We start from the raw sequence: 27,901 nt of genomic DNA on the forward strand, positions 1-27,901 counted from the left end.
GACAATTTAATGACTTTATTAAACATAGGCCAGAGATCAGAGAAATGCCTCTTCAGGGATACATTAAGTTAACTTTTAAGCAGAAAGTCAGCAGAGATCAGGGCACGTTACAGACAGACATATCTTGTGGAGTCTTCTGAGAATCAACCTGTTCTCTCTCTCTGCGAACAACCCGACCCCTCGCTTCAGAGGTGGGTGCTCAGCAGCCATGTTTGTACTGTGGGAACTCGTCCCCCTGGTCACGGTACATTGGACCGGGATGGACACCTGTCCAAGTTTGACCAGTCATTTATTTTTCCAAGATTTTAAGTTGTGAGTGGGAGACGTAGTCTCAGTGGGTGTCTAGAGCTGAGGTAATACACAAACTCAGGAGCTGCAGGGTGGGCATGTTAGCTGAAAAGGACAGTCCACACACAGAGAGCAATGTGGCTAACATATGTAGCACGCAGAGAGATCTGGACAACACAGACCATATGGCCCCGAGAAAGAGCAAGAGGGACTGCTCTAGGTGCTGCTGGATTTTCTGTTCTGAGTTCTGTTCCCTGTGAGGCCTGGCTAAAATCTGCCCTGGGTTTCTGGGCACCACTCCTCTGTCCTTGTTGTAAATACCCTCTCTCCTTTTGGCTGTGATCATCCTAAGAGGGTTTCTGTTACTGAAAACAAAACCCCGAGTAGGAGGATCCTCCCTGTTTTCATCAGTCTTGATTTCTCCCAACGTATTCTCTCTTGGGAAGTCCACAGAGACCCCGTAATCTCTTGGTATCTTTCTTTTCCAGGACCAAATACTCACAATTCAAATCCCCATCTTGCTCCTACTTATTTGTATCTTGCTGGACTTCTATGCCCTAAAAGACCCAGCTTCTCCAGAAGGCCTCCTGGACCACCGAAGACCCCAGGGATCCCCTCTTCCAATGACTGTCATTGGGTCCCAGTTACCAGACCACAGTCTGGGCCCAGAAGAGCTACATCAGCATGATCTGGAACTTATCAAAAATCACAGACTCACTGGCCCCACTCCTCCCAATCCTGAGATTCTAATTTGATAGATCCAGGTGAAGCCTGTACTTTTTAAACGGCAAGTGATTCGTTTATGTTCATTCTGGTTTGAAAACCACTAATCTATACCACGGATTTGGTACTTGACATAAACTAGTTTGTGTGGTTTCTATTTCTCTGTGTGTATTTTCAATTTTGTTCACAGTAAACCAAAATCTTCCATGCCACGTATTTAGAGAGCATTCAAGTGGATCTCTCTTAGATCTCCTCTCTTACCAGATATCTTGCTAATCTACTCTGCTACCCTACTTACTGATATAATTGACCCCAGGCTGAGGAAGTAGCCATCTTATGAAGCCTCAGACCACTCTTGCCATGCATGGGGAATGTAGAAAAAAGAAGATGACATCATAGATTATGGCTAGACACCAATGGCCTCTTCATTACAGAGTGAATCTGGACAAAAGTAGAATCTTCATGAACCTTTCCACTCCCAGTGCCTTCAGAATGGTTTTTGTTTGCAGGGACTTATAATGAACAAGATACTCTGCATCCCTTTCAGGAAAAATCTGAATTCAGAAGGCAGATTTCTTGAAATCCTTGTGAAGTAGCCGATTCATAAGTAACACACAGTGGAGTTGATGAGTCAAATGGAGGACGACATAGCTGGATCAGCCTAAGGATAACTGCCAATCCCCAGCACCGGGTGGTCATGCTCAGTGGTCATCACCCAGAATCCCCTCTTCCAAGTCCCAGCATCTCTTATACCCTGAGCAAATTGGCCAAGAACTGGTACAAGTGCAAACACTACTAATGAATTTACTGCTGCTAGCCAGAGCTTTGGGTAGAGCAAGAAAGTGTGTGTGTGTGTGTGTGTGTGTGTGTGTGTGTGTGTTGGGGGTGAGAAGGATTGCTAGTACAAGTGCCCTACAAGTCCTGCCATGAGTACCGGGGCCAAAAAGGAGGAGAGCTATAAGACAGAGGTTGATCCCATTCAGAGTCAGCACAGTGGGGACGTAACTAGTAGACCATGGCACTGAGCATGCAAGAGCTGCCGGAAACTTTCAAGGAATCCATAGGATGTCTCCCACAATCCATGTCTCTCAGAAGGGTCAGTACCTAAAAGAGCAAAAACCATATGACCAAGGTTGTTGGGATCCTATCTCTGACTGCCACCTCCTCCAAACCTCACCCCCTCACCTCACCTCTGCCCTTCTATTCCCTGCCCACCACTTGTCTATGTTGCCTTCTCTGCCCCATTCCTCCCCACAGAATTTCAGATTTTCCACCCTCATCCTGTGCAGAGTCATCACTTTCCTCCCCAGCCCCCGGGGCCTCTGCACCTGGGGGTGCTGGACCGGCATGTGCCTGTGATGATGAGGATGACGCCCACGAGGGAGCCCACCACGCCGATGGCCAGGCCCGCGGCACACACCAGGGTCTCTGTGGTGTCAGGCAGCAGGGTAGGTACCTGGGGCTCTGGGAGAGAAAGGAAGGTCAGGGGGTGCAGAAAGGGGATTCTAGAGTAAAGGGAACATGGCCTGAGGAGTGGCTGGGAGGGGGCCCCGTACCCCAGTGCCTGAGGAGCGGCTCGTCCAGGCCCCAGTGTTCCACCCGGCAGTCGTAGACGTCCTCTGCAGAGGGCACGAAGGTCAGGTAGTGGAACTTGCGGAACAGATGGTCGGGCTGGGAGTAGAAGCTGGTCTGCGCCACCCCCTCTGTGACTGTTTGCCCATTGCGCAGCCACGTGATGTTGATCACTGGGGGGAAGATGTTGTCCACCATGCAGATGAGGACGTTGGGCTGGCCCAGCTCCACGCGAGACTTGGGGAGTACGGTCACCCTTGGAGGCACTAGGAGACATGAGGCCCTGAGTCCCAAAGGATCATCCCTACAGCTGAGCCTTAGAGGACTGAGACTGAGGGAGCTTTCCCCCTGCTTAGCCATCTGCGGGCAGGTGACCTCGGGCAGGAGTGGGGGACAGAGGGAGAAGAGACTGAGGAGGGCAGTGGGGGCACCCGGGGCTCCTATAACTGACAGGACCCTGAAGGGGAATCCAGGTGGGGGGTTCCTTCCTTAGGAAGGAACGGGGGTTGAACGGGTCTGGAAAGATCTAGAGCCTCCTGGCAAAGAAAGGGCTGAGGACCCCAGTCGCAGGTTCTGAGAGCGGCGTACCAGAGCCGACAGAGGCCTGGGAGGTGGGGCAGAGGCTTCTCTGGGCCTCCCCTGCCTGACTGAGGGCTGGGGGGTCAGAGGAAGGGCCAGGAACCTACTGTTGACAGCTCTGGTGCGGTTGGAGCGTTCCACCAGGACGTCCAGATGAGCTTTAATCACCGCAATGCTGGCCAGCCCACCCTGCGGGTCAAAGTGGGTGAAGTCGCCAAACTCAGGCAGACGCCACGCAGCCTCCCTCTTCTTCAGCTCCACAGAGAACAGCTGTTCCCCGTCAAACTCGTAGGTGAACTGACCCGAAGCATCATAGGACTGGTAGAAAGCTGGTCCGTAGGAGCCCATGTGGTCAGCTGTGTCGGGTGAGTTCAGGACCAGGGAGAGAGAAGAAAATATGTCAGTCTTGCCCACGACACGTGCTGTTGAGTCTGAATCTGTGCCACATCTTGGGTTCTGAGGGCGGCAGAGTCCAGTTCTGACCTGAGCTGGTCCTTGGAGAGTGGAAGGGCTGCTGGGGGCAGAAGGGAGAGGGCAGAGGGAAACAGGCATATGGCGAACACGCCAGCCAACAAATATACAGGTGCGGCCTGGCACATCGGTCTGGGACGAGGAGAGGCTGCCTAAAATCATGTCCGGGATTCCCAAGGCTAGATCTTGGCTATGGTCATCTGCTCTAAGTGTGCTTTCAGGCCCTGTGTGTGAGATGGGCCGGGGGGCGGGGGGTGCAGGGTGAGGAGAAAAATAAGGATAGGAGTATAAGATGGAGCTTGGGGCACAGAGATGCAGAGTGGACGGATGTGAGGGAAAACAGGTGATGGCTGGTAGGAGTAAGATGTGTGACACAGAGGGGCAGCCAGATGGCTCAGTTGGTTGGAGCGCGAGCTCTCAACAACAAGGCTGCCGGTTCAATTCCCACATGGGATGGTGGGCTGTGCCCCCAGCAACTAAGATTGAAAACGGTGACTGGACTTGGAGCTGAGCTGCGCCCTCCACAACTAGATTGAAGGACAATGACTTGGAGCTGATGGGCCCTGGAGAAACACACTGTTCCCCAATATTCCCCAATAAAAAATTAAAATTAAAAAAAAAAAAAAAAAAAAGACTTATGACACAGAGACCAAAGGGAGACCAAAGGGATAGAAGAAGGCGGCCCGAGGGGTGGCCCCAGGTATTGCCAAGAGCACTGGAAAGGACATAATTGAGGGTTCATGTCCCAGCTCTTCTATCTCAGAGCATTATGATTCAATATGCCTCTTCCCATAACTGCAGCTCAGTTTTCTGGAAATTAGGGGTTAGGTTTTCATTGGTAACATTCCTTTCATATTCTAGGAAATTGTTTGTTCAATCGTGGTTGGAGGACTACTGTGAGCCCAGCCCGACGCCAGGCCCCCAGGAAATACAGATGAACCCCACACAAGGAGCTCACGTCTGGGGCAGGATAACAACAGGTGAGTTGGTAACTAGTGACACGGTGATAAATACCGCAAGAGAACTGGACTTGAGTGGGTGCACTCCAAGCCAGGAAATGGCAGAGAAATCAGGATGCTGGGAGGCAGTAGGATGGAGGGTTGAGTCTCAGAAAGGGGGAGGGAATTGGGGAGGTACCTGAACCTGAAAAAGCCTGAGCAAGACACTGGCATGGCTGGGCTAGGGTGTACCTGTATTCTAGGTCCAGAACAGACATGCGAGGTGAGAGGGTTGGGGATCTCTTGGTAAAGGAAGTTGCCCTTATATAAACCAGAGGGAGAGGAGCAGTTCATGCTCTGTACCATCTCTCACGTAAGCTGACACCCCAAATCCCTCCTCACCCAGTCACCACAGCACTCACCCTTGATGGCCCCAGCTTCCTGGGGGCTCAGAAGGGTCATCAAGGTGTGGAGTCCCAGGACCAGCCCCTCACTGAGGACCATTGCCCTCTGGTAGTCTTGGTAGGTCGGTGTTGGGGGTAAAGGAACAGGAAGAGGTAAAGAGGAAGAAAACAGATACTAGGATGGGGGGAGACCCCTGCTGTATTCAGCCAATCAGAGAAATCCTCTGAGGTAATATAGCTGTTGCTGGGCAAAGTAAGGAGCCTGGGTGAGAAGATGGGAGGATTCACTAGGCCCATGTACACCAGGGAGGCTCCCTCCACAGGAGAGTCAAAGAAAGTTTCTTTTCTGGGGAATAGGAGGGGCTTAGATCAACTGTTATCCATCCTCCAAGAAGGCACCCTCTGAAGGAGGAGAAAAGGTCACCAGAACACCACACAGCTGAGCTCGAACGAATCCTCTCAGTCTTGATCTGTGGTGTAGAGAATCACTCTCCCTGTAAGTTTCTGCAGACAAGTTTGGGGTTAAAAATAGAAACTTTAGCAGGAAACTTGAAAATGGAAACAGCGGATATTCAGTAGAATAAAAATCCTTTAAACCTTTAAATCGCTTTAGAAAATATTACTTTATTTCATTGTGTGAGAAAAAAATGTGTTAATTGTTACAGATGTTTAATCTAAAGAAGAGCTGTAAGGAGCTTCAGTGGGCTGTTCAGAGGAGGGCAGAGGGTACCGTGTAAGCTCCGCTTGTCCCCCAGGTTCCCTGGGCACCCTTCACGCTGCTTGGAGCCTGACCCAAATTACCACCCTTGTCTTACGCTTCTGGTTGGGCTCAGCCAGTGGGAGGCACTGGCAGAATTTTGTCCAATATAAAAAGTACATATCAGGTTAACTGTCCATCCATGTAGAAAGAAGTTTACCCAAATATCTGAAGACCATTTGTCAAAGATCATGAAATAAATGATTTTCAACTTGGAAGGAATCTAAGAAATCATCCGAGACGTGGTTCCAAACCTGGCTGCACAAGCAAATCACCTGCAGAGTTTGTTAAAAATATAGATTCCTGGGTCCCATCCTGACCTGAGTTAAATCAGCCTTTCCAAGGGTAGGGCCCGGGGACCTGTGTGTTTAGCATTCTCCCTGGGTGAATCTTGGACTCATTCCTGGCAAAACAAGCAAACAAACAAGCAAACTTCTCTGATGCTCTGTCCTCGATGAATAAGGGATCCCTACACTGAGTGAAGCAGGTCGTGATCATGGCTTCTGACTTTAACCAAATTACAACCAGCAACAGACTTGGGTGGCACCATTTATAGGAACTCTAACTTTAGTACTTTCTGTTTCCATCCCCAACACAACACATAGCGGGTGCTCAATAGATATTTGCACCAGAACAAATGGTCCTGCTCTGGTTGGGTCCCTCACCACCTTTCTCCTTTGGGGTGGGAGCTAGAGCCACACGACAATGACATAATAGATCGGTAAATCACGGAAAGCTCACAATAGAGAATGTTGCTTGCTTAGTAACAGTTGGGTATTGAGTGTTTTTATTTCAAAATACTTGGAGACTTTTTTAAATGTATGGGGTTTTTTTTTTGTTATGAACTTCTAATTTGGTTGTATTATAATCCAAGAATCCTATCAGTATGATGCAGCTTAGAAATTTATTGAGACTTGCTTTATAGTTTGGAATGTGGCCAACATTTGTAAATACTTCACATGTGCTCTAAATGTTGGATGGAGAATTTTAGAAATATTTCTTGCATCAAGTGTGTAGATTTTGTCATTCTAATCTATCATATCTTTCCTTATATTTGGACTGACCTGTAAATAACTAAGAGTAGTATATTTAAATCTCCACTTATGACTGTAGATTTTTCTATTTGTTTCTATTTTTTAAATCACTTGTTGCCCGCTATGTTAGTAGGTTCTTGCTTTTCGATATTAGTATAGTCTCAGTGAGTTGAGCCTTTTCCCATGTGTCCTGATAGTCTTGCTGTCCTAAAGTCTGTTCTGTCTGATATTAATACAGCTACACAGCTTTCTTTTTGTTAGTATTTGTTTGATATATGCACTTCTATGCACCGGTGCTTTACATGTAACTGTTGTAAATATCGTAAAGATAGATTTTGCTTTTGATTCAATCGGACAATCCCTGTGTTCAATCCACGTATTAGTCAAAGGGAGCGAACTTGCTTCTGCAACAGATAAACACTGAAACCTCATGGTTTGACAAACCACAGGTTTATTTTTCACCCACGTGCAGTTCAAGGCAGGCTGTACACCCTCTGTAGTTCTTCTCCAGAAGGTGACTCATGAACCCAGCCTAGCTTCATCTTGCATCTCCACTACTGAAAAGAACTTTGCTTCCAGCTTTGCAGACAGAAGAGAGAGCCTAGGGACGGCACACCTGTTCTTATGGCTTTGGACCAGAAACTGCATGCCTCTCTGCTCCCATTCCATTGGCAAGAATCAAACCATGTCCCTGCCCAAGTTGAGAAAATGTAGTTTAGTTGTGTATTCAGGGAAATGTGATAGTTTGGTGACCACGTGGCACCATCTTTGCCCCATCCAAACTATATTTATTTTGATTATTGATGTATTTGGACTCGTTTCTAATGCCTTATTTATTTCAATACTTCTGTTTTTTAAGTTTCCTTTTTCAGTCTTCATCATTTAAAAAAATTTTTTTTTTTTCATTGGGGAATATTAGGGAACAGTGTGTTTTTTCCGGGACCCATTTGCTCCAAATCATGTCATTGTTTTCAATCTAGTTGTGGAGGGCGCAGCTCACTGGCCCATGTGGGAATCTTGGTGTTATGAGCACTGTGCTCTAACCACTGAGCAAACCAGCTGTCCCCAGTCTTCATCATTTTTTAAAAAGTGTTTCTATACCTTTCCTATCTTTTCTCTAACCAGATAAGAACCTTAGTATGCTTTCAAATCCATTTATATATTTCTCTTTCTTTACCAGTGCTTGATCAACTTATTTCCAATATCTTTTGGCACTTCCTGAAATTTTTTCTCTTACTGGAATACTTTCTCCAAAATTATTTTAAATGTGGCCATTTGTATGACCAACCTTCTGAAGATTTGTGTACTTGAGAAAAAGATTATTATACCATGACTTTTGAATAAAGTTTAGCTGTGTATTAAATTCTAAGTTTGAAGTTTTCTCTCTTCAACATTTTAAATAATACCATCCGAATGTCTTTTTGCATCCAGTGTTGCAGTTAGGAAATCTGATGTCAGTCTTGCTTTCTGGAATCTTTTAGAATTTTCTCATTGTTTTGGTATTTTTAAATTTTATTTTATTGTATCTAAAATGAGTTTTTCCTTCTCTTGATGAGGGCATTATGGGTCCTCTCTATCTTTTAATTCTGGAAATTCATCTTTTGTATTTCTATAACTCTTTCTCCTATTTTTTCCTCTATGAAATTTATATTATACATATTTGGGCACTTCTCTCCATGTCTTTTGAATTTTCTTCTCTATATTCAACTGTTTTATTTTTCAATTACAGTTGACATTCAATATTATATCAATTTCAGGTATACAGCATAGTGGTTAGACTTCTATAACATTTATGAAATAATCCCCCTGACTAGTCTAGTACCCACTTGACACCATCCAGAGTTATTATCATATTATTGACTATATGCTTTATGCTGCACTTTACATCCCCATGACTATTTTGTACCTGCCAATTTGTACTTATTAATCCCTTCACCTTTTTCACCCAGTCCCCCAACTCTCCTCCCATCTGGCAACCATCAGTTTGTTCTCTGTATCTATGAGTTTGTTTCTGTTTTGTTTATTCATTTATTTTGTTTTTTAGATTCCACATGTCAGTGAAATCATATGGTATTTGTCTTTGTCTGACTTTATACCAATTTCTTTATCTTTCCATCTTTTAGTATAGCAGAGTTCTTCAGTGTAGCCTCCCAACGTACTGTTTTTCAATTGTATCTATCCCACTATTTATTCCCATTAATGTTGTTTTATTTTGACTATCATATTTTTTACACCTCAAAATTCTGTATAGATTTCCCTATATTCCCTATGTTTTTTCATATTATAATAGCTTCTTTTATTGATTTTTTTTTAAATTAAATTTATTGGGGTGACAATTGTTAGTAAAATTACATAGATTTCAGGTGTACAATTCTGTATTACATCATCTATAAATCCCATTGTGTGTTCATCACCCAGAGTCAGTTCTCCTTCCATCACCATATATTCAATCCCCCTTACCCTCATCTCCCACCCCACACCCCCCTTACCCTCTGGCAACCACCAAACCATTGTCTGTGTCTATGAGTTTCTGTTTCTCATTTGTTTGTCTTGTTCTTTTGTTGTTTTGGTTTATATACTACATATCAGTGAAATCACATGGTTCTCTGCTTTTTCTGTCTGACTTATTTCGCTCAGCATTACTCTCTCAAGATCCATCCATGTTGTCACAAATGTTCCTATATCATCTTTTCTTACTGCTGAATAGTATTCCATTGTGTATATATACCACAACTTCTTTATCCATTCATCTATCGAAGGACATTTTGGTTGTTTCCATGTCTTGGCCACCGTAAACAAAGCTGCAATGAACATTGGAGCACACGTGTCTTTATCTCTAAATGTTTTCAGATTTTTTGGGTAGATACCCAGGAGAGGGATTGCTGGGTCATATGGCAATTCTATTCGTAATTTTTTGAGGAACCTCCACACTGCCTTCCATAACGGCTGCACCAGTCTGCATTCCCACCAACAGTGTATGAGGGTTCCTTTTTCTCCACAGCCTCTCCAACATTTGTTACTATTTGTCTTGTTGATGATAGCCATTCTGACTGGGGTGAGGTGATATCTCATTGTGGTTTTGATTTGCATTTCTCTGATGATTAGTGATGTTGAGCATTTTTCATATGTCTATTTGCCATTTGTATGTCCTCTTTGGAGAAATGTCTCTTCAAGTCCTCTGCCCATTTTTCAATTGGGTTGTTTGTTTTTTTGTTGTTGAGTTGCATGAGTTCCTTGTATATTCTGGATACTAGCCCCTTATCGGAGGCACTGTTTGCAAAAATCTTCTCCCATTCAGTTGGTGGCCTCTTTATTTTGTCAATGGTTTCTTTTGCTGTGCAGAAGCTTTTAAGTTTCATATAGTCCCATTCGTTTATTTTAGCTTTTACTTCCATTGCCTTTGGAGTCAAGTTCATAAAATGCTCTTTGAACCCAAGGTCCATAAGTTTAGTACCTATGTTTTCTTCTATGCAGTTTATTGTGTCAGGTCTTATGCTTAAGTCTTTGATCCATTTTGAATTAACTTTGGTACATGGTGACAAATAGCAGTCCAGTTTCATTCTTTTGCACGTGGCTATCCAATTCTCCCAGCACCATTTATTGAAGAGGCTGTCTTTGCTCCATTGTATGTTTTTAGCTTCTTTGTCAAAAATTATCTGTCCATATTTATGTGGTTTTATTTCTGGGTTCTCAATTCTATTCCATTGGTCTATGTGTCTGTTTTTCTGCCAATACCATGCTGTTTTGATTATTGTAGCCCTGTAGTACAAGCCAAAGTCAGGAAGTGTGATACCTCCATTATTGTTCTTTTCCTTAAGATTGCTTTGGCTATTCGGGGTCTTTTGTGGTTCCAAACAAATCTGATGATTTTTTGTTCTATTTCTTTAAAATATGCCATTGGGATTTTGATGGGGATTGCATTGAATCTGTATATTGCTTTGGGTAATATGGCCATTTTAACTATGTTGATTCTTCCAATCCATGAGCACGGAATGTCTTTCCATTTCTTTGTGTCTTCTTCAATTTCTTTCAAAAATGTCTTATAGTTTTCAGCATATAGGTCTTTCACATCCTTGGTTAAGTTTATTCCTAGGCATTTTATTCTTTTGCTGCAATTGCAAAAGGAATTGTTTTTTGTATTTCTTTATCTGAGATTTCATTGTTAGTATATAGGAAGGCAATGGACTTTTGTGCGTTGATTTTGTAGCCAGCAACTTTACTGTATTCGTTGATTGTTTCTAATAGCTTTTTGGTGAAGTCTTTAGGGTTTTCTATATATAGCATCATGTCATCTGCAAAAAGTGATAATTTAACTTCTTCATTCCCAATTTGGATGCCTTTTATTTCTTTCTCTTGCCTGATTGCTCTGGCAAGGACTTCCAACACTATGTTGAAAAGCAGAGGTGATAGGGGACATCCCTGTCGTGTTCCTGAACGTAGAGCAAAGGGCTTCAGTTTTTCTCCATTAATTATGAGATTAGCAGAGGGCTTGTCATATATGGCCTTTATTATGTTAAGGTATTTTCCTTCTATACCCATTTTATTAAGTGTTTTAATCAAAAATGGATGTTGTATCTTGTCAAATGCTTTTTCTGCATCAATTGATATAATCATATGATTTTTGTCCTTTATTTTGTTTATGTGATGTATCACATTGATGGATTTATGATGTTGAACCATCCTTGTGCCCTGGGATGAACCCCACTTGGTCGTGATGAATAATCTTTTTAATGCATTGTTGTATTCGATTTGCTAGAATTTTATTTAGGATTTTTGCATCGGTATTCATCAGAGATATTGGTCTGTAGTTTTCTTTTTTTGTGCTGTCCTTACCAGGTTTTGGTATCAGGGTAATGTTGGCCTCATAAAATGAGTTGGGGAGTACTGTCTCTTCTTCAATTTTTTGGAAGAGTTTGTGCAGAATTGGTATTAGATCCTCTTTGAAGGTTTGGTAGAATTCACTAGTGAAGCCATCTGGTCCCGGACTTTTGCTTTTGGGAAGGTTTTGGATGACTGATTCAATTTTGTTACTGGTGATCGGTCTGTTTAGATTTTCCAGTTCTTCATGGTTCAGCCTTGGAAGGCTATATGTTTCTAAGAACTTGTCCATTTCTTCTAGGTTGTTGAATTTGGTGGCATATAGTCCTTCATAGTATTCTTGGATGATCCTTTGTATTTCTGTGGTGTCCGTGGTAACTTCCCCTTTTACGTTTCTGATTTTGTTAATCAGTGTCTTCTCTCTTTTTATCTTAGTAAGTCTAGCCAAGGGTTTGTCAATTTTGTTAATCTTTTCAAAGAACCAGCTCTTTGTCACATTAATTTTTTCTATTGTCTTTTTGTTCTCTATTTCATTTAGTTCTGCTCTAATTTTTATTATTTCCTTTCTTCTGCTGACCTTGGGTTTTACTTGTTCTTCTTTTTCTAGTTCTTTAAGGTGTAACATGAGGTTATTTATTTGGGAGTTTTCTTGTTTCTTGAGATAGGCCTGTAATGAGATAAATTTCCTCTTAAAACTGCTTTCGCTGCATCCCAAAAATTTTGGTAGGATGTATTTTCATTGTCATTTGTTTCTATGTATCTTTTGATCTCTCCTCTAATTTCTTCTTTGACCCAGTCCTTCTTTAAAAGTATGTTGTTTAATCTCCATGTATTTGTGTTTTTTCCCGCTTTCTTTTTATAGTTGATATCCAATTTCAAAGCCTTGTGATCAGAGAATATGCATGGTATGATTTCAATCTTCTTAAATTTGTTGAGACTGATTTTATGTCCCAATATATGGTCTATCCTTGAGAATGTTCCATGTACACTAGAAAAGAATGTATAGTCTGATGTTTTAGGATGAAGTGCTCTATAAATGTCAATTATGTCCATTTCATCTAATGTGTCATTTAGGGCTACTATTTCGTTATTTATTTTCTGTTTGGATGATCTATCCATAGCTGTCAATGATGTATTTAAGTCCCCTAGTATAATTGTGTTTTGGTCAATTTCTCCCTTTAGTTCTGTTAGTAGTTGCTTGGTGTATTTCGGTGCTCCCTGATTGGGGGCATAAATATTGATGACTGTTATGTCTTCTTGTTGTACAGTCCCCTTCACCATTGTGAAATGTCCATCTTTGTCTCTTGTTATCTTTTTCACCTTGAAGTCTGTTTCATCTGATATCATTATGGCTACACCTGATTTTCTCTGGGTACCATTTGCTTGGAGTGTCAATTTCCACCCTTTTACTTTGAGTCTATGCTTGTCCTTGTAGCTGAGATGTGTCTCTTGGAGACAGCATATGGTTGGGTTTAGTTTTGTGATCCAATCTGCAACTCTGTTCCTTTTTATTGGTGAGTTCAGTCCATTTACATTTAGGGTGATTATTGATATGTGAGGATTTCCTGTCATTCTATCTTTAGTTTTCTGGTAAGGCTGTGTCTCCATTGTTTCTTTGCCTTTTTGTTGTTGTCTACTATTTCTGTGTGGTGGTATTCTATGATTTTTCCCTCTGTTTCTTCTTTTATTTCAGTATATATTTCAATTCTGGATTTATTTTGAGTGGTTACCCTTAAGTTTATCTAAATGTAAGTTTGATATTTAGAGTATTCCATTTTCTTCAGCACGCTTACTTTCTCCATTCCCATATTCCGTTCAGGCCTTTACTCTCCCCCTTTTTGAGTTGTGGTTGCCACAAATTGTCCCTGTTGATGGTGGTCGAATAGCCTCCTTTAGTATTTCTTGTAGTGCAGGTCGTGTATTAGAAAATTCCCTCAGCTTCTGTATGTCTGGAAAGGTCTTTATTCCTCCTTCATATCTAAAGGATATCTTTGCTGGATATATTATTCTTGGCTCATGATTTCTCTCTTTCAATAGTTTGAATATTTGGTTCCACTCCTCCTGGCTTGTAGAGTTTCTGCTGAAAAATCTGATGATAATCTAATGGGCTTTCCTTTGTAAGTTACCGTCTTCTTTTCCCTGGCTGCCTTGAGGATTCTTTCTTTGTCGTTGATTTTAGACAGCTTCAATACAATGTGCCTTGGAGAAGGCCTGTTGGGATTGAGGTAACTAGGTGTTCTATTTGCTTCTTGGATTCGAGGGTCCAGTTCTGTCCACAAATTTGGGAAGTTCTCATCGACAATTTGTTTGAATATATTCTCTGTTCCCTTCTCTCTTTCTTCTCCTTCTGGTATGCCCATTATTCTTATATTGCTCTTTCTGATGGAGTCAGAAAGTTCTTGTAGAGTTCTTTCATTTCTTTTAAGTCTCAAGTCTCTTTCTTCTTCTATCTGTGTCATTTCCAGGTTTCTATCTTCGATGTCACTGATTCTTTCCTCCATCTGGTCAACTCTACTACCTAAGCTGGTTATTTCATTCTTAATTTCTTCTATTGAGTTCTTAATCTCCAGAAATTCTCTTTGGTTCTTTTTTAAAATTTCAATCTCTTTCGTAAAATGCTCATGCTGTTCTTTGATTGAGTTTCTGAGTTCATTTAACTGCCTATCTGTGTTTTCTTGTATCTCGTTGAGTTTTTCAGAACTGCAATCTTGAATTCTCTGTCATTTAAGTCACATATTTCTGTATCTTTAAGTGCCTTCTCTGGAGATTTTTCACTTTCTTTCTGAGCTATCTTGTTGCCTTGGTTATTCATGGCGATTACTGGTTTACTATTTCTCTTCCTAGACATCTACAGGAGTGACTTCTGCAACAGGTTGATAGGAAGAGGTCTTTCTTTGTTTGCCAGTACTTGTTGGTAGAATGTTTTATTATTTCTCCAACTGCAACTTATTTTCTTCTCCCACACGGTAGTGCTGTTTTCTCTGCACTATTCCTGCTTCTCACACAATGGGGGATTCCCTGGGAGACGGGCTTCTCCTCTGTTAATAGTCTGTCTAGGTCACAGGGCGCAGTGTCTGGTGGGTATGCAGAGAGCTTTTGATGTTCCAAAGCTCTTCCAGCTCCTGATTCAGAGCCCGTATGTTTCAGCAGTTCTGTTTACTCCTGCAGGGATCCGCCCAGATAGGTGGGGTCAGGGGCGGGGTAAGTTGTGAGAGGTGGCCCAGAGCAATGGCGGCGACCACCACCACAGCCGGCCCTGCTTCCACGGCTCCCTCCCCTTTGCCGGAACTAGTTGGGCTGTGAATTTGTGTCTGCGGCCCACAGTTCTCAAAACAGCAAATTTTCCGTTGTTTTGATCTGACACTGCTACTGTTTCGCTTCTAGCACCGGGCAGGTGGGGGCGGGGCAAGCTCTGGGAGGGGAGGGAGGGGGCGGCTAGTCTCAGTGCCTAAGGCTCCGTTCTCTGCTCGGCAGTGCGGGCTTAAACCACCGTTTTCAGCCTTCTTCCGTCAGTCTTTTCTCCGAGGTCTCCGCCGTGAGCGTTGGGCTCAGCCGTGCTATACGCTGTCCCCCCAGCCCTGTGGAGCCCTGGCGGAGCCCTAGCAGTCCGATCTCCCACAGCTGCAGTGGTTCCGGGAAGCAGCGAGCTCGGGGCACTGAGCTAGGTCTGCGTCCTGTGCCCACGTGGCTCCGTCTCCGCGCACTTCTCCCTTTCCTCCTCCCTCCACTCGCGCGAATCTCCCACCTGTAGGTGATTTCAGTCGGTAGTGGGCCTCTTCGTCTTGCCTGTCTGCTGTGCAGGGAGTCCTTTGTGGAGTTTTGTTGTTCTATTCTTTGTAAATTCCAGGGGAGCTTTACAGAAGCTCACCTCACTCCGCCATTTTTCCGGAAGTTCTTTTATTTTTTAAAGTGCATTTTCATGCTCATTTTAAGTGGCTGGCTCTATATTTTCTAATACTCCTTCTTTTAGGACACATGTGTGCCTGTTTGTTGTTGTTTTTTTGAGGTGGTGGTGCTCTTTACAGGGAGGGAGTTATTATTGTGGCCTGTGAGTGTCCATCTGTGTCAGTATCGTGAATATAAAGAGAGGAAAGGTCCAGAGGCCTAGGACAGCATGAAACCACAGTTACTACCCTTTTGGTGTCACCTCACCAAGTGACACTGCAGGTCAAGGCTTCAGACCTCTATCTTCTGGGAAGAAACTGAAAAATGTTAAGCTAAAATCATTCATCCTTTGTATCTGTAGATAGTTTGAAATTTACACATTAATACTCATATGTGAAAAAAAGTAACTTTTAAAAAATACATAACTGGTCTCATTACACTCTGGAGCAAAAATTCCAAATGGTGGTAGGAAAACCCCTAAATTTGCCATTTAAAAGTACAGATGTACCTCTTCCTGTTTAAAGGAAATATTATTTTTAAAAAAACTCATCTCTTTGGGAAAGGCCAGGTTCCTGTTTCTGAACATCTACGCCAGCACTTGTTTTCTGCTTTTTGGTAAGAGTCATCCAAATGGGCGTGAAGTGGTAACTCATTGTGGTTTGGACAAGCCTTGCCCTAGTGATTAGTGATGCTGAGCATCTTTTCATGTCCTTATTGAATATTTGTATAACTACTTTGGAGAAATGATTATTCAAGTTCTTAGCCCATTTTTCAATTGAATTGTTTTTGTTGTTGTTATTGTTGTTGAGTTGTAGTTCACTATATGAGGTCAGGCAATTAAGCGACACACCTCATTGCTGAGTATCGCTATGGTCACCTTCGAAGTACTCCCCTTGGGAAACTATGCACTGAAGCCAGCACCTAGTCCACCCTTCAAAGCAATGTTGGAACTCTTTTTCTGGAATGGCCATCAGAGCATCATCATATTATCCTTGATGTCCTTAATGTCATCAATATGTCTTTCTTTCAATATTTCTTTTATCTTCAGGTAAAGAAAGACGTCATTGAGGGCCAGTTCAGGTGAGTAGGGAGGGTGTTCCAATACAGTTATTTGTTTACTGGCTAAAAACTCCCTCACAGACAGTGCTATGTGAGCTGGTGCAGTGTCGTGATGCAAGAGCCATGAATTGTTGGCGAAAAGTTCATGTCGTCTCACTTTTTCACACAGCCGTTTCAGCACTTCCAATTAGTAAACTTGGCTACTGTTTGTCCAGTTGGTACAAATGAATAATGTCTCTGATATCAAAAAAAGATTAGCAACATTGTTGCAAGAAGTTTGTAAATTTAATTCTCAAAACTCGTATATTCTGAATTTTAATCCTTTCTCAGATATATGATTTTAAAATATTTTCTCTTATTTGGTGAGTTGACTTTTTACTCTGTTGATAGTATTCTTTGATATACAAAAGTTTTTAATTTTGATGAAGTCTGATTCATCCGTTTCTTCTTTTGTTTACCTGTGTATTGATGTTATATCCAAAAAAATCATTTCAAATCCATTATCTTGAAGTTTTTTTCCTGTTTTCTCCTAAGAATTCTATAGTTTTTATTCTTACATTTAAATTTTTGAGTTAATTTTTGTGTTAGGTAAGGACCCAACTTCATTCTTTTGAATCTGGATATCTAGTTTTCTCAGCATAATTTATTGAGAAATTGTCCTTTCCCCCATTGAATAGTCTTGACATTCTTGTTGAAAATTATTTGACTACATAGTCAAGAGCTTATTTTGGGGCACTCTGCTTTACTCCATTGGTCTGTGTATCTGTCCTTATGCCAGTACCACGCTGTTTCAATTACTGTAGCTTTGTAGTAAATGTTCAAATGAGAAAGCCTTTTTTCTTTTTCAAGATTGTTTTAGCAATTTGAGGTCCTTTGAGATTCCATATGAATTTTAGGATGGATATTTTTATTTCTAAAGAAAACATCATTAGGATTTTGATAGGGATTGCACTGAATTTGTAGATTGCTTTGGGTAGTATTGACATTTTAATAATATTGTCTTCCAAACCATGAACATGGAATGTCTGTATTTATTTATGTCTTCTTTAATTTCTCTCACAATGTTTTGTAGTTTTCAGTGCACACAGCATTCACCTCCTTGGTTAATTCCTAAGAATTTGTTTTATGCTATTATATATGAAACTGGGTTTTTAATTTTTTTGTATTGTTTACTGTTAGTGTATAGAAACACAACTGATTCTGTGTATTAAATGTGTATCTTGCTACTTTGCTGAATTCATTTATTCATTCTAACAAGTTTTGTGTGTGTGTGTGTGTGTGTGTGTGTGTAATCTTTATGATTTTCTACTTATAAGACTATGTTATCTGTGAGCAGAGATCATTTTACTTCTTCCTTTCCAGTTTGAATGCATGTTATTTCTTTTTCTTGCCTAATTGCTCTGGCTAGAATTTCTAATACTATTTTGAATAGAAGTGGCAAATACAGGCATTTTTGTCTTCTTCCTGAAATTATAGGAAAAGCTTTCTGTCTTTCACCATTAAGTATGATGTCAGCTGTGTGTTTTTCATATATGGTTTTTATTATGTTGAGGCAGTTTCCTTCTACTCCTAATTTGTTAAGTGCTTTTATCATTAAAGAGTGTTGGATTTTGTCAAATGCTTTTTCTGTATCTATTGAGATGATCATTTGGGTTTTTTCCTTCATTCTCTTAATGTGGTATATAACATTGATCCATTTTCATATGTTGACCCCACTTGGCGTATAATGATTTTAACATGCTACTAGATTCAGTTTGCTAGTATTTTGTTGAATTTTGCATCAATGTTTATAAGGATATCGGTCTGTATTTTTTCCTTTCTTGTAGAGTCTTTTCTTTGTCTGACTTTGGTGTCAGGGCAATGCTAGCTTCATAGAATGAGTTAGGATATGTTCTCTCCTTTTCAATTCTTTGGAAGAATCTGAGGAGGGGTTGGTATTTGTTCTTTAATGTTTAGCAGAATTCACTGGTGAAGCCATCAACTCCAGGTCTTTTCCTTGTCAGAAGGTTTATGATGACTGATTTAATCTTCTTACTAGTTACAGGTTCACTCAGATTTTCTATTTCTTTTTTATTCAGTCTTGATAGGCTTTGTGTTTCTAGGAATTTTCCATTCCATCTAGGTTACCCGATTCTTTGGTTTGCGATTGTTCACAGTACTCTCTTTTCATCCTTTCTACTTCTGTGGCATCAGAAATAGTGTCCCCTCCCTGTTTCTGACTTTATTAATTTGAATCTACTCCTTTTGTTCTTAGTCAAGCTATGTAATTGTTTCTCAATTTTGTTAATCTTTTCAAAGAACCAATGTTTTGTTTCATTTATTTTCACTATTGTTTCTCGATCCTCTTTTTTATTTATCGCTGCTCTAATCTTTATCGTTTCCTTTCATCGACTAGTTTTGGGTTTAATTCTCCTTTTGCTAGTTCCTAAAGTTGTAAAGTAGGTAATTGATTTGAGGTCTTCTTTTTTAATATAAGCATTTACAGCTATAATTTCCCCCCTTAGCACTGTTTTCACTGCATCTTGTTAGAGTCCTAGGGTGGATTGAGATTTGTAAGAAGAATGAGATGAGAATGTGTAGGTACATAGAAGGGATTGAGGGTGGGTTATAAGAAAGCCAAGGAAGGAGTAACTAAGGGAAAGACCTCTTCTTTTTGCTGCCTCCGTATGAATAATTTAATATGAGGGCTTCTAGGATCGCATGTTTATTATTCAGAAGGTTTCTTAACTTCCTAGTTCAAATTTTTATGCCCAATACCATGAGAAGAAGGGCTATAAACTAGGTATTCTTATTTTTCCAATAACTTCTACCTTCTGTTTCACGGATCTTTCCTCTTTTAGACTCCTCCACACCCCCTTCTAGAATACACCTAAGATATACTGTCTTCATTTTGCTTCCTCAATTTCCAGGAGTGACAGCTCTTAAATCTCCTGAGTGCAGCCCTTCACAGCCCAAGGCCCTATTCTTTTGGGACCGTTTGCTAGAATAGGAGGGAGAACTTGCAGTTGTTAGTCACACATAGGTGCTGGGAATTAACCAGCAGGGCAGCTCAGTTGTGGAGCCTGTGTCTTCAGAATCCTGGGAATTGGAGAGAGATGCAGCTGGGAAAAGAGGAAGCTATAGCAGTGCTTGGATGATACTGAATAATGTCCAGCAGGAGGGAAGGGGAGGCAGTGCCAGGATTCCATAAGAAAAGCTGTTCTGTGGGATAATGGACAGTGGTGGCAGTTGTCAAGGAACCCCAGACATGGGGTAAACAGAGAAAAGGGAGCATGTGATGGGGTGGAGAATTAAGAGGTGGAATGAGATTTGTAAGAATGAGATAATAATGTGTAGGTGTGTAGAGAGATGAAGGTAGTTACCAGCACAAATGTCCAATAAGAACTTGCTAACAGAGGAGCTGGAGTCATGGGAGGGTGTGGGAAGAGTAGGCGGGGCAGCTTCTACAATTCCCTTCATATTCTTCCAACTCCACCCCCAACCTCAAACAGGGCAGAAGAGAAAAGGCCTGAAAGGGCAGGCTTTGGCTTAAGTGGGAGGGACGACAGCCCTAGTGAGCACGAGGTGAGGCAGCAGATGGTCTTAAAGAAAGCAGACCTATGGAGATGACATCCCTTTAGCTCTGACACTTTTAAATGAGCTTTCCTGAATGGGGTTCCTCCTTCACCACACTCACTACCCCAGAGCTTTCAGGCCACATTCCCAAGTACCCCCCCACCACCTGGGCAGTTGCAGAAAATGATTGTGGATTTGAGTCTTTGTCTACCTACTCTTTTGTCATTCTTATCTCCCAACTAAATAAAACCACTAGGAAAAATGGGAGGTGGGAAGATTTAACCTGCAAACAGTCAACAAAAACTTCAACAATTAAGGTCTGGTCCAGGTGGCAACTGCTCTTGAGATTTTCCTGTGGCCCGTGGGCTACACTGGTCCATCTCTCCTGTAAGTTTCTTTAGCACTTTGCACATATGAAAACAGGTCACACATTGAAAGGGGGAAGGGAGCTACCATGTACTGAGCAGTGCTAGATGACAGAATGCTACATATTTTATCCATGTCAGCTTACCTAATTGTCAGTTAGTTCGTCAAAGTAAACAGTGTTATTACTAGTTTACATGTCAAGAAATGGAAACTTAGAAAGGTTCTTCCTGCTCAAGGTCACAGAGCTAATAAGTAGTAGAGCTAGGACTTAAGCCATACTTGTAACATGCCTCTATTATATCCCCTTAAAAATATTTTTTAAAATATTCTGTTCTGAATAAGAGACAACTTCACCTAGATCAATGGTTTTCAAACTATTCTGCACAACCCAGAGTTGCTTCAGGGGTTCCACAAATAGTATAAAAATTTTCATATACCAAAAAAAAAAAAAAATGAAGATTTTAAATTACCCAAAGAACTCATGCATCACGTTTGTCTACTTTGCGGCAAAATTCCATTTTAAAAAGGTAAATATTGCCCCCAAAAGTTTCAAAATTATTTTTCTAAACTGGCAAATGTTCCCTGATTGATAAATGTGGAGGAGAACCAAGGACTGACTGATTAAAAATACAGGAAACACATTCTAAACTAGAGCAGCTGGGTGAAGAGAGACATGTGGTTGGCAGAATGAGAAAGACTTCTGGACTGAAGGGGCTGTGGGCTCAAGGCACTGGGCACAAGGCACCAGGAGAGGAGGCAGCTCAGGATATCTGAGCCAAGAAGTGGGATCTGCCCTTAGCAATGACACTGGACTAAAGGCTTTGATGGTGGCCCCTTAGGTTACCCTGTCCTTTCTCCTCTGTCCTCTGCCTCCAGCTGCGCAGATTCTAGTACGCAGTGAGGCAGAACAGAAGTAACCAGATGAACCGAAGGTATTGTGGCCATCACTACAGTGACAGACGTAGCAGTCAGATTACCCCTACAACAGCCCCCTTCTTGCTCCTAAAACCTCCTTCCTATGTTTCTTACCCTCAGGAAGGTTCTCCAATAATTAGGGCTGGAACTGCAGCACATCTTCATCTGGGGATTTACACTTCTGGTGTTTGGCTTCACCCCTTCCCAGCGCTCCTCATCCTCCCTCTGACGTGGTGAAAAACAGGTGAGCACCCTACTTAAAAACACATTTGCAGCCCACCACACTTGTAATTAAATGATATCTCAGCATTTGCGTGATACATTAGACCTACTGTTTACATTTGAGATATTCTTTCTAATGAGGTGGCAGAGATGGCTATATAAAAAACACATGTAATAAACATTTTCGATTTCCCTCTTATGTTCCAAGTTCATTTTATTTAGTGGTTCAGTCAATCACTAATGTAAAAATATTTACTAAGTACTATGTTAGACATTCAGTAAGAAAAGAAGACAGTAGGTATTTGACTTGATAATTAACTTGAAGAGAATGAAACAGGTATGCAAAACAATCACACCACCTTGATTCCTTGATATGACCAAGAACAGAGCAGGCCCAGAGCACAAAGACAGAAGCAAACAGAAATGTGCTAAGTCATTGTCACTTCTGTGTAGATAGCACCTGCCAGAACTCTGTTGGTGCCACTCCCCTAGGAAGAGCAGTGTGGTAAAGGCTGCCTCATTTTTTTTTTTAATAAACCTTTAATTTTTAAAAAAATTTTATTGGGGAATATTGGGAACAGTGTGCTTCTCCAGGGTCCATCAGCTCCAAATCATTGTCCTTCAATCTAGTTGTGGAGGGCACAACTCAGCTTCAAGTCCAGTCGCTGTTTTCAATCTTAGTTGCAGGGGACACAGTCCACCATCCCATGCGGGAATTGAACCGGCAACCTTGTTGAGAGCTCACACTCTAACCAACTGAGCCATCCCGCCGCCCCTCTGGAAGCTCAGCATCAGCTCGTTGTCTTCAATCTAATTGTGGCGGGCGCAGCTCACTGGCCCATGTGGGAATCGAACCGGCAACCCTATTGTTCAGAGCTCACGCTCTAACTAACTGAGCCATCTAGCCACCCAAGGCTGCTTCATTCTTATATGAAAAATGACATCATCGGTGCCTCCAGGAACATGGCATCCACCCCCACAGGTCACCTTTTGAACTCAAGTCTCACTACATTCATGCATGAAAAGTGAAAAGATACATTAACTTCAAGCTAGGAAGCCTTTCTTATACCAAGCTCTAAGAAATTTATTTCCACATTTCTAGCAATGCAACACAACAAAATTGAGGTATATTCAAGATGTAATACTGGCACAGAAGAGAGAGCACCTAACTGGGGAAAAGAGAAAAAAATAAAGGAAAGTTTCATGGAGGAGGTGACATTTGAGCCAAGAGTGTCACCAAGACGCCAGTGGCAGGAAGGGTATCAGAACAGCACCACTCCCAGCTCCTTCTGTCCCTGCTGTGCCTCTGCCTGAGGCCTTTCCCAGCTGGTGACATTCTACTGCTCCCTGAGACCCCACGTGAAACATCACCTCCCTCGGAAGCCTTCGTGTCCCACCACCTCCAGCTGCCAGCAGAACTGATCGCTTTTCAACATCACCTTCTAAAGATCACTGAATCGCCCCGTAGCATCGAGCCACATTTTATATATTTATGTATATGTGTGCGTGTTTGTTTATTTACTTACTAACTTCTTTTCCCTGTGAATGGCCTTTCCAATTATTCAAAGCTGGGAAGGACTTCAGAAACCCATTACTTAAATCCCCTTCTTTCAGAGGTGAGAACATGGAAACTTAGAAAGTTTGTGTGACCGGCCAACGTTCCCCTAACTCACTGTTAGAAGAGATAGTATTTAAAATTCCAGCCCTGAAGCAGGAAATTTGAGGGAGGATAATTAGAACCTTATACATTAGATATAACATATCTCTCAATAAATGCGAGACGGAGACACAGGGCAAGCTGGACGCACACAAAGCCCAGCTGACAGGTTAGGCGGCACTAAGACCACGGGGCGCCAGGTCAGGGCTCTCAGGCCCTCAGGCCCGGGCACCGGGGGTTGGAGTCCTGGCGGGGGCGCAGCACAGAGCCGGGGAGCGGATGGGATGGGCCGGGGCGGGAGGACGCGGGACTGTCGCTGCTTCTCTGCTTGGCCCCCTGGGGAGCTCGGAGGGTGTGCGGGTCCCCGGAAAGACCATTGCAGAGACTTATCGAGTGCCAGGCGTCTAACGGGACGCAGCGCCGGTCGCACAGACATCTACAACCGAGAGGAGTTCCTGAGCTTGGAAAGCGACGTTGGGGGCACCGGCGGCGACCGCAGTGGGGCTGGCCATCGCCAAGGACCGGGGGCAGAAAAGCAGGTCCTGGAGCGGCCGCGGTGTGCAGACACAACCATGAGCTGAGCGAAGGCTTAGTGTTGAAAGCGCCCAGGTGAGGGCTGCAGGCTGGGGCTCACCGACAGCCGCGGGCGCCCCGCCCAGCGAGCAGGGGCAACCGGGCCCACATAACCGCCCGCAAGCTGTCGCATGGAGTAGGAAGGGGGTCTTTGAAGCTGGGGATTGCTGGGGGAGGGAGCTAGTCCGAGGACCAGAACGAATATGAGCATGAAATGAGATGAGATCGGCCGGAGTATATCAGGTCTGGCCACTGACTGGATGTGGGGGTGAGGGGATAACTTCCAGGTGTGCACTGTGGGAGATGGAGGCCCTGTAAAGGAGAAACACTTGGGAGGGGGCAGCGTTTGGGTTTCAGATGCTTGAGGGACGACGCCATTGGCCTGTCGGATGGACAGTTACAATAAAGGGCGTGGAGCTGAGTAGAAGGCTCTGGGTTAGATGAGATCCTCCAGGAGAGGAGATCCGGTGAGAAGAGAGCAGAGCGCGCAAAGCACTGACTCCTAGGAACGTGGACAAATGTGATGTTGGCTAAAAGGAAAAGCCTGTAAAGGGTCCAGAAAGTAAAGAGCGGGCTTTAGGAGCACCAGGCAGAAAAGTGTCAAAGAAGCTGAGGTTGAGCAAAGCCGTGAACCTTATCACAGAGACAAGGCCCCTGTCACAGAAACAAAGGAAAGGATGAGGGGTGGGAGAAGGGACAGGCTGTGGGAGCTCACATTTTTCGTTTCTTATTTTCTTGCCAAGTGGAAGGCAAGGTCATCTGCTACGAGTGAGATGGTGGACAAAGTGGGTAGGAGTTAAGAGTGACATGTATTTAGGCAGTTGCTAAGGTGAGAGGAATGCCCAAGGACAAGACATAGGCATGGCAAAATTGTCACCGGTGTCACCAAGACTTTGTAAGGTCACAGATCTTCTACATGGCATCATCTTCTCTAGCAGTAATCAGCGGCCAGACTGCGGAGAGCCCTGATGCCAGCCTAAGGAACTTGGGCGTATCTTCTCTGCCAACTGGTCCCAGACTAGCTCAGCTCGCCAAAATCTCCTGGGAGCGTCCTTAAAGTACAAATTCCCCAGAATCACTGCCCAGAGATTCAGATTCGGTGGGTAGTGAAGTCTGGAAATCTATATTTTTATTATTATATTATTTATTTATTTTAAATTGATTTTTATTAGATTTATTGAAAAAAACAAATTTATTGGAGTGACATTGGTTAGTAAAATTATATAGGTTTCAAGTGTACAATTCTATAATCCATCATCTATATATCGCATTGTGTGTTCACCACCTAGAGTCAGTTCTTTTTAACAATGGGGAAAGCTTGTATTAATACACAATTTTTAGTGTAGGGAAACTAGAAGCACACCTGTCATGGAATATATGGTGTGTTTAGCAAACAGTATTAATCATTAATGTATTATTAGTACTAATAATTAATGGAATTCTAAGTGTTAAGGTCTTATAAAGGAGGATGTAAGGATATTTGGTTTTGCTGATGAAGTCAAGACAAACTGAAGTTATGAGCTAGAACTCTTATAGAGGAAGGGTGAAAAACAGTCTGCAAGGAGAAGTGAGAATGCTTTGCATTATTTTTATCACAGGAAGTGAGTTAAACCAAGACTATAGTGAGCGTTTTATCACCAACGTCCAGGAAGGTGGGGTGCACATATATCAGACCCATATAAGAAAATACCGTTTGGTTGGCTTGGAAATGGACCCAAGCTTCTTAGTGCCTCTTTCTCCCTTGTGTTCTCCAAGCAGCTTTGCAGGCCCTCACAAGTAATGATTCCTTTCCACTTGCAGTGTCTACCTGGTGGTCATTAGGGGGTATTCCAAAGGTCTATTCTGTCTGACATTTCTGTGTACTTGAGGTCAGTTCAGGTAAGTCTTCTAAGTGTGCTTTGTGTGGAAGCTTATGGCTGTGCCAGTTTTCAGCCAGTATGGCCAAGAGAGCCACGAGGACCAGCCCTGCTGCTCCCATTCGGATCTAATTCTCCATCGTGTAACCTTGGTTCACGGTATCTGTGACCACAAGTTCAGGGCTGACCACACGTAAGGGCTGCCACTGTGCCAACCACAGCACCTGTAGTTCCCTGAGAAGCTGAGGTTCACAGGACCCGGAGTGAAATTGCCTTGGTGTTCCCCATTTTGGTGCTGTGGCAAGGCAGCTGCTCTTTCTTTGGTCAGTAAAAATCTATCAAGTGGGATGTGTGCTGAACCACCCTGGAGGGAAATATTCTCTCCGCTCATCACCACAAGGGAGAAAGGGTTTGTCATTCAAGCCTGTCACCACCATCTCCAGAGCTTCACTATGCTTTGACCAGCTGAGTGTTTTCCTGTGTCAGCCCTGGTAACGCCCTGCAGTGTTTGTATCCATGTGCTTAATGATGAATTCGGCTACCTTCTGAAATCCCCATCTCCTCGCCACCACTTTGGATGTGGAGTTTTGCAGGATCTCCTGTTGATACAGGTAAGACTCAGGTATTCCACATCACTGAATCTTCACAGACTCATTTCAGGGAATCACAGAACTGGGCACCGCAGATGTCTTAGGAATGGGACATTTCCCTTCCAGTGCCTGAATCTTCTGGATTAGACAGGGCACGAGACAGAGGAGGGAGGTATCTCTGGGGGCCATAATTCTGACACAGCCTCAGTCCAGTGTGCCTCTTGTTAGTACACATTAGCACATGACAGACTCTTACAAGACATTAAGATCCACAGGAAGCATGCGGTCAAAACCTAATGTCAGAGAATGTCTACATGGATTGCCCCACAAGGATTGGTTCATGGAAATCTATATTTTTAATTAGCTCCCTGGTGATTCCCATGTAGTCAGGTAAGTGTTGGCAGACCGTGAACTTGTTTTACTCCCAGCTTTATTGAGGTACAATGGATGAATAGGAGTTATATGTATTTAAGGTGTACAACTCAATATTTTGATATATGTATACATTGTGAAATGAATGCCACAATCAAGCTAATCCATCACTTCACATAGTAACCATTTTCTTTCTATGTGTGTGTGTTGGGGGTGGTGGTGGTGAGAACACTTAAGATCTACCCTCTTAACAAATTTCAAGTATTGTTCACTATAATCACCGTGCTGTACAGAGATCTGCAGAACTTACTCATCTTACATAACTGAAACTTTGTACCCTTTGCCAGTATCTCCCCATTTCCACCTCCCCCAGCCTCTAGTAACCACTATTCTACTCTTTGTTTCTGTGAATTTGACTATCTTAGATTCCATATATAAGTGAGATCATACAGTATTTGTCTTTCTGTGTCCGGCTTATTTCACGTAACATAATGTCCTCCAGGTTCATCCATATTATCACAAATAGCAGGATTTCCTTCTTTTTAAGGCTGAATAATACTCTATTGTGTACGTGTATATCACATTTTCTTTTTCCATTTATCCATCAATGAACATTTACGTTGTGTTTATGTCTTGGCTATCATGAATAATGCTACAATGAACATGGAAGTGTAAATATCTCTTCAAAAATTCAGATTTCGGGGCCGGCCCAGTGGCTCAGGCGGTTAGAGCTCCATGCTCCTAACTCCGAAGGCTGCGGTTCGATTCCCACATGGGCCAGTGGGCTCTCAACCACAAGGATGCCAGTTCAATTCCTCGAGTCCTGCAAGGGATGGTGGGCTCCCCCCCTCCTGCAACTAGCAATGGCAACTGGACCTGGAGCTGAGCTGCACCCTCCACAACTAAAATTGAAAGGACAACAACTTGATTTGGAAAAAAGTCCTGGAAATACACATATTCCCCAATAAAGTCCTATTCCCCTTCTCCAATAAAAATAAAAAATAAAAAATTCAGATTTCATATCCTTTGGATGTATTCTAAGAAGTGGGATTGCTAGATCATATGGTAGTTCTATTTTTAATTTTTTATGAACTTTCATACCATTTTCCATAGTGGCTGCACTAATTTCCATTCTCACTGATAATGTACAAAGATTCCCTTTTCTCTACATTCTCACCAACTCTTATCTTTTATATTTTGATAATAACCATTATGACCAGTGTGAGGTGATCTCTCTTCTCATTGTGGTTTTGATTTACATTTCCCT

At 42.6% G+C, this 27,901-nt stretch overlaps 2 protein-coding genes and 1 long non-coding RNA gene across 5 annotated transcripts in view; 1 reads left to right on the forward strand and 2 right to left on the reverse strand.

Moving 5' to 3' along the window:
- On the reverse strand, positions 1 to 5,151 carry LOC109450931 (HLA class II histocompatibility antigen, DO alpha chain). Of its 2 annotated transcripts, none has more exons than XM_074332761.1 (5): positions 4,994 to 5,151; positions 3,270 to 3,518; positions 2,568 to 2,756; positions 2,340 to 2,475; positions 1 to 2,115 (listed from the first exon to the last, which is right to left on the reverse strand). In XM_074332761.1, exons 1-5 carry the CDS (start codon positions 5,073 to 5,075, stop codon positions 2,109 to 2,111), a joined length of 663 nt encoding a protein of 220 aa, XP_074188862.1. In that variant the 5' UTR covers positions 5,076 to 5,151; the 3' UTR covers positions 1 to 2,108. The 2 variants fall into 2 exon arrangements, with proteins under 2 accessions (XP_074188862.1, XP_019594259.2); XM_019738700.2 differs by having other exon boundaries at positions 2,568 to 2,849.
- Positions 5,152 to 5,284: 133 nt separating this feature from the next.
- LOC141571619 (uncharacterized) overlaps positions 5,285 to 27,901 on the forward strand; it is a 33,844-nt gene continuing 11,227 nt past the window's right edge. For both annotated transcript variants that reach the window (XR_012496526.1, XR_012496527.1), the window contains exons 1-3: positions 5,285 to 5,471; positions 21,485 to 21,608; positions 22,268 to 23,852. This is a non-coding gene — a long non-coding RNA (uncharacterized LOC141571619). The remainder of the gene's footprint in view (positions 5,472 to 21,484; positions 21,609 to 22,267; positions 23,853 to 27,901) is intronic.
- FCAR (Fc alpha receptor) lies at positions 23,847 to 27,285 on the reverse strand. Its single transcript, XM_019738697.2, is given in 3 exon segments — positions 23,847 to 25,853; positions 25,856 to 26,073; positions 26,075 to 27,285. Coding segments are annotated over 3 exon segments (795 nt in total). The 5' UTR covers positions 26,452 to 27,285; the 3' UTR covers positions 23,847 to 25,653.

The sequence above is a fragment of the Rhinolophus sinicus genome, linkage group LG05 (genome assembly GCF_036562045.2).
Source record: "Rhinolophus sinicus isolate RSC01 linkage group LG05, ASM3656204v1, whole genome shotgun sequence".
In the NCBI taxonomy this organism is placed as follows: domain Eukaryota; kingdom Metazoa; phylum Chordata; class Mammalia; order Chiroptera; family Rhinolophidae; genus Rhinolophus; species Rhinolophus sinicus.

Coding starts and splice junctions, on each gene's coding strand:
- LOC109450931 (XM_019738700.2), bottom strand. CDS start 5,075: ATGGTCCTCAGTGAGGGGCTGGTCCTGGGACTCCACACCTTGATGACC. Junction 3,519..4,993: donor GGAAGCTGGGGCCATCAAGG/GTGAGTGCTGTG, acceptor CACCCGACACAG/CTGACCACATGGGCTCCTAC. Junction 2,476..2,567: donor GCCGCTCCTCAGGCACTGGG/GTACGGGGCCCC, acceptor TTTCTCTCCCAG/AGCCCCAGGTACCTACCCTG.